The 6548-nt window shown below is 33.8% G+C and overlaps 1 protein-coding gene across 2 annotated transcripts in view; it reads left to right on the forward strand.

Annotated features, from left to right (window-relative positions):
- Positions 1–1114: 1114 nt before the first annotated feature.
- Positions 1115–6548, forward strand: part of LOC110024131 (E3 ubiquitin-protein ligase UPL4) — a 24416-nt gene continuing 18982 nt past the window's right edge. For both annotated transcript variants that reach the window (XR_002293972.1, XM_020723915.1), the window contains exons 1-5: positions 1115–2016; positions 2091–2201; positions 2364–2480; positions 2588–2746; positions 3100–3261. Coding sequence is in view for 1 of the 2 variants with exons in the window: in XM_020723915.1 (XP_020579574.1) it covers positions 1408–2016; positions 2091–2201; positions 2364–2480; positions 2588–2746; positions 3100–3261 (1158 nt within the window). In the remaining variant the exon portion in view is untranslated. The remainder of the gene's footprint in view (positions 2017–2090; positions 2202–2363; positions 2481–2587; positions 2747–3099; positions 3262–6548) is intronic.

Here is a 6548-nt window from a genome sequence, read left to right on the forward strand (position 1 = left end):
GTTTACTAAATAAATAATGTTGAATAACTTATCATTTGGATCATTTATGTTCATGAATAGTATCATTTATAACTCGTGAACCAACATGATTATAGCTTGTTCATGAAAAATTAAGTTTAAATATTTATTTTTCCAGTTTAATTAGCATTTTTGGATATGACTTGTGCATTTTTTTCCCTATAAACTACTTGTATAAAGCTCAAATAAAAATTGATTAAAGCTTAATTATGGCTCATTTATTTTGTTAAACAAGCTACTCATTAATAAGCTTAATAATTTCTATATGAATCAAGCTTGTTGAGCTTTTGCTGATCTCGAAAATAATATTTATAAACTAGCACAAGCTCAAACATAAACTTAAAAGCTTAAATCAAGCTCAAACAAGCGCTTAATCAATGAGCTCGAGCCTGAACATACACCTACTCAACTCGACTTGATTCTCAATATCACGTTGACAAAATATAAACCCCAAAATTTTAATAAAATGATCATTCAAATGAAAGAATCCAAAAACTCAAAAACAATAAAATTCACCTTTAGGATAGTTGGAGTATTTTTGAATTTCTTGGTATTGAATGCTCCTTACCTCCACTTCATTGATCTCTAAAACAAAATATTGAAATTTAAACCATTCTCATTTGAATTTTCTAAAAGAACTTTATTGCCTTAAATTTTGGAATTAAAATGATATTTGTCATTATTTTAATCAAGAGTTTTTTTTGGAGATACTTTCTACTAAAATGTGATTAATTATAGACATTTTTCATATAGAGAACCTTACTTTAGAATAAAAAAAATATTTGAGAATATTTATCTTTTTTATATTTGAATTCATTTTAACATAATATTTCAATTATTTTTCATGTCATATATGATTACAAGAATAAAAAAGCTTCTTGATTTCTTGATTGTCATGCTCATCTAATGAGATGATATATTATTTTTAATATCATATTCACTCTCCCAAATAAAACATTTAGAACTTATGTGATATTAATATCTTAATACCAAGCATTTAAGAAGTACATAATTGTATATTTAAGTTTGTGAGATTCACTAATTATTTATCCTTTAAAAGGTGCTTGGAATGCCCATGCGCTTATGGCCGATTTCTCATGACCACCACCCAATGGCCCAAATTCTCAAAAGGAGGCAAGAGAATTCACCTCCACTCATGCAAGCGCAACTCGCGCTAGACGGCCGAATCTGACTCCGATCTCGCTGTATAATTCCTTCCCGGATTCTCAGTCCCATCGCGCGTTCTAGGGTTAAAATCTACAAATCCCGCTGTCTAATCTCTTATTTTTACCTCGTAAAACCAATTTCAACTTAATATCAAGCGATCGAAATTGGTTTTTACCTCTCCGTCTCTCTACGGAATTCCATTTCTTCACGCTGGATACCGCCATGGATAGGGGTCGCAAGCGCTCTGAGGTCGCCGATCAGTTACCCGCCGATAAGCGGGCCTGCAGCTCTTCTGAGTTCCGCCTCGCTACCGCCGATGTGGTCGCTGCTGTCTCAGCCTCATCCACCTCCTCTATTCCGCCGCCTCTATCATTCGAGCATCCCGATTGCGACATGGAGTCCTCCTCCTCGGGCCGTGGCGGCGGCGACTCAGCGTACGGTTCATGCGAATCCGATGACGATCCCCTTCATCATCAGCCTCGTGCTGGTTGCGGCGCTAGTAGGGGCAAGTTTCAGAGGATAATCTCTGTTCTCGACTCCGAAGACGCTGGTCCGTCGGTGCAACTCGCGTCACTGACGGAATTATGTGAGGCGCTGTCGTTCTGCATGGAGGATTCGTTGGGTTACTTTCCGGTGGACAACGCATTGCCTTTGCTCGTGAAACTTGCGGGAAGCGAGGGAAATCCGGACGTAATGCTCTTGGCAATCCGAGCGATCACTTATTTGTGCGATGTAATGCCGAGGTCGGCGGATGCCATTGTACGGCACGGAGCATTGCCGGTGCTATGTGGCCGGCTGCTCTCGATCGAGTACTTGGACGTGGCTGAGCAGGTATGTTTTGGATGTTTTTCCGTTCTCAAAGGAACATAATTGTATTTGATTCTATTGTGTTTTTGTCTGTGTAGTCCTTGCAAGCATTAGAAAAGATATCTCGGAAGCAACCGGTGCCCTGTTTACAAGCAGGGACAGTAATGGCTGTCTTGGGTTTCATAGACTTTTTCTGCATAAGCGTGCAGGTAGCTTATTTATTTAATCCCGAAGGATGTATCTTAACTTTTTAATTGTGAAAAGTAGCTCATTTTTCTTTCACTTTGGGCCTCCGTTTTCCCGTTTCCCCTTGTTTTTATTGAAACGTGACTTGCCAATAATTTTTCTCTTGCTTTTTTCCCTATGTCCAGAGAGTGGCTTTGTCAACGGTTGCAAATGTGTGTAAGAAGCTTCCGTTGGATTGCTCTTCTCTTGTCCTGGAGGCTGTTCCTATTATTTGCAATATTCTGCAATACGAAGACTACAAGGCATAGTTTACTTGATTTAAAACAAGCATATCTCTAATAATTCTTGTTTTCTTCTGATCTTTGAAAACACTAATTAGTGTGTCTATTTCCTGTTTTTGGCTGTATAGCTTGTAGAAACAGCTGTTACCTGTTTGATAAGGATTACAAACAGTTTCAGTAATTCCACTGAGATACTTGATGTGCTTTGCAAGCACGGGATGATCGGCAAATCTTTGCATTTGATTACTGTTGATGGTCGGACAACACTTAGTCAGCCTGTTTTTGTGGTATGCTTGTTTTTTCTTGTGGGCCTTATTTGGTTGCTTGTAAATGGAAAACATGTTTTAGGAAAAAATTTGATTTAATTGTCATTTATTTGAATGTGAAAATGAAGTCATCACTTTTGGGGGAATTTTGAGAAGGTTTGTGCAGTTTGAAAACAATGTTCCTACGGATTTAATAACTGTTTTTCTTTTAAAACATGATTTTTAACTTCAAGCGACCAAATTTCCCTTTTATAACATCCCCATTTTAATATTCCTATTTTCTGTTCTTTGGTATTTACTAACTTTTATGAAGTTATTCTCAGGTTTTTGTGTCTTGATTTGTGCCTCAACTATTTCACTTTGAACTCATGTAGGGCTTGATCGGGCTTCTAACAAATATGGCCACTACTTCTCTTGTGGCTGTCCGAACTCTTTTAGAAGTGGGTGTAAGTAGCAGTTTGAAGAGAATATTGGTAGCTTCAGGACTTTCTCATGGAAGTACTTACACTTTCCCTGAAGGAATTTATAGCAATCAGGTTTCTCACTTCTCAGAATTAAAAATTTTCCAAAATTTAAAAATCTAATAAGATAATGAATCTTTGTAGTCTGTCAATATATTTAGAGCATATCTGGGATTGAAACAGATGCTCTGAAGTTGGGATATTTGAATGGGATAGTTTGAGGTTTGCAATGTTGAATCTTTTTCTTTTGTAAGTGTCTCACTGCTAGGTTTCTTCCGTATATATGCTATGCTAGATTTCATGTTGAACGGTTCTGTCTGATGCAGAAATAAAAGTATGATAAATACATTAACCACAAGCAGCGTGTGACAATGCGAGATTAAATGCTTTCGTTTCTTTAATGACAAGTCAAAGTTCACAGCTATTCTATCCAACCATTAGACTTTGCTTGAAGTTCTGTCTATGTAAATAATCATTCTATAAATGAAGATTATGAGATATCTCTATATCAAATTGACCACATCCTTATCAATTTCCTTGAAAGATGAATTCTGGTCACAGCCGTTGCTTGATTGAGCTAACTGAAAAATTCCATTAAGCATATACCTTGATTGGAGATGCAATGGTTGAAGATAATAATCTGATCCATCTAAATTGTTCTCAATATAATCAAACCAGATTTTTTTTATCAGCTTGTATGAGCTACAATTTCTGTGAAAAAGCCATAATGTTAAGCAGAATTTTTTTCTTTTTTTAATTGCAATTCTTACAATATATAATGAGACTGGTTCAATCATGTGTTTCTTTTGTACAGTCGAAACCATCTTTTTATCTGAATCTCATTTTGTTTATGGTTCTTTTCTCTCCTTTAAGTATTGTCTTTTTGAGCCTGAACGATTGTACAATTCAGTTTTTTCTTCTCTATTTACTATGTCATTTGTTTTGTAGTTCTTTAAGTAGTGCCAAATAAGTAAGAGTTCCCACATTACGGACTAATGTGGGTAAAGAAATTAGTCCATGAAACTAATGAAATTAATATTAGTATTGGATCTTGAAATATAAATACTCTTAATGACAAATTAATGGAATTAGTTGATATTATGATTCATAGGAAAATTAATATCTTATGTATTCAAGAAACTAAATGGGTTGGAGAAAAGTCGAAGGAAGAAAAGGCTAAGGAGATTGGTAGCTTAGGTTTTAAACTTTGGTATTCTGGTGAGAGTCGCACTAGAAATGGTATAGGTGTAATTTTAGATAAGAGTTTGAAAGATAATGTTGTAAAAATTAATTGAGTTGGAGGTAGAATTATAGCCCTTAAGATTATCATTGATACTAAGATTTTTAATATTATAAGTGCTTATGCTCCTCATAAGTGCTTATGCAGTGCTTATGCTCCTCAAGTATGTTTAGATACATGGTCTAAAGATAAATTTTGGATTGACTTAAAAGACTTAATTCAAATGATACCTCTTGAATAAAGAATTTTTTATTAAATGAGATTTAAATGGACATGTCGGTAGAGTGGCAGAAGACTTCAGAAATACTCAATACTCATGGTGGCTACGATTTTAGAGTAACTAATAAAGAAAATAGAACTATTTTAGATTTTGCTCTAGCGTATGATTTTGTTATTACTAATACTTTATTGAAGAAAAGAGAGCATCTTATTACTTATAAGAGTGGATCTAATAAAACACATTGATTATTTTCTTATGAGAAGAAGAAATCATCGAGATTGTAAAGATTGTAAGGTCATTCCAAGTGAGAATTTAAGTATCCAACGTCATTTATTAGTTTTAGATTTTAAAATGAAATGTTGTAAAATAAAGAATACTCGGACTCATAATCATAGAATTAGATGGGGGAACCTAAAAGACACAAATAAAATTATTTTTATGTGTAAAATTCAAGATTTTAAAATTTAGGATGTTCATGAAAAAACAAATGTTATGTGGGATAAAGTAATAAACACTATTAAACAAGTAGCAAAAGTTGTGCTCGGGGAATCAAAAGAAAAAAAAAATTTATAAATAAAAATAGTTGGTGGTGGAATAATAATATGTAAGAAAAGATAGAATATAAAAAGTTATGTTATAAAAATTGGTTTAAATGTAAAAGCTTAGAGAAATGAGAAAAATATCAAACGACCCACAAAGAGTCTTAAAGAACAATCTTTGACGCTAAAAATTCTGTTTTTAATGATCTTTATAATAAATTAGATACTAAGGAGAGTGAAAATATATGTATAAACTAGCCAAACAAAGAGAAAAGAAAAGTAAATATTTGACTCAAGTAAAGTGTATTAAAGATGATAATCAAAATGTACTTTTCTTAGGAAAAAAATATTCAACATAAGCGGGTGAGTTATTTTGATAAACGTTTTAATGAAGTTTTTGAAAATACAATTGACCTTATTGATCTTAATATCGTGAATAATAATAAAACGTTTTTTTTTACCGTCACATTAGTAAATAAGAAGTTGAGGAGGCTTTAAAGAAAACTAAGGGTGGAAAATCTGTAGGACTTGATGATATCCCAATTGAAGTGTGAAAATATTTACGAGATTTGAGAGTTTCTTGGCTTACTAAACTCTTTAATATTATTTTAAAAACTAAAAAGATGCCTGAGGAGTGGAGGAAGAGTATTTTGATCCCCATTTTTAAGAATAAAGGGGATGCACAAGAGTGTACAAACTATAGAGGAATTAAGTTGATGTGTCATACTTTAATGGTATGGGAGAGGGTAATTGAACATAGTTTAAGATGCATTACAAAGATTTCTCTTAATCAATTTGAATTTATGCCGGGCAGGTCTACTATGGAAGCTCTACATTTATTGAGAGGTTTGATGGAGAAGTTCATAGATAATAAGGAGAATCTACATTTGATTTTTATTGATTTAGAAAAAGCTTACGATAAGGTTCCAAGAGATATCCTTTAGAGAGTTCTTGAGAAGAAAGGTGTTGATATGACTTATATTGAAGTCATTAAAGATATGTATACTAGAGTTGTTACTTCTGTTCAAACTGAAGGAGGATTGACCAAGTATTTTTCTATTTCTGTTGGATTACATCAGGGATCGGCTTTAAGCCCATATCTTTTTGCTTTAGTTATGGATGGTCTTACTGGACATCTACAGGAGGATGTACCTTGGTGTATGCTTTTTGCTGATGATATAAATTATTAAAAGGTGTGAACGATTTAGATATCTTGGGTCCGTTGTTCAAAGCGATGGTGATATAAATGGGGATGTTAATAGTAGAATTCTAGCTGGTTGGTTGAAGTGGAGGAATGCTTCAAGCTTTTTGTGTGATAGAAAAGTACCGCTTAGACTGAAAGGAAAATTTTATAAGATGGTGG

Source organism: Phalaenopsis equestris, unplaced genomic scaffold (assembly GCF_001263595.1).
Source record: "Phalaenopsis equestris unplaced genomic scaffold, ASM126359v1 Scaffold000250, whole genome shotgun sequence".
In the NCBI taxonomy this organism is placed as follows: Eukaryota; Viridiplantae; Streptophyta; class Magnoliopsida; order Asparagales; family Orchidaceae; genus Phalaenopsis; species Phalaenopsis equestris.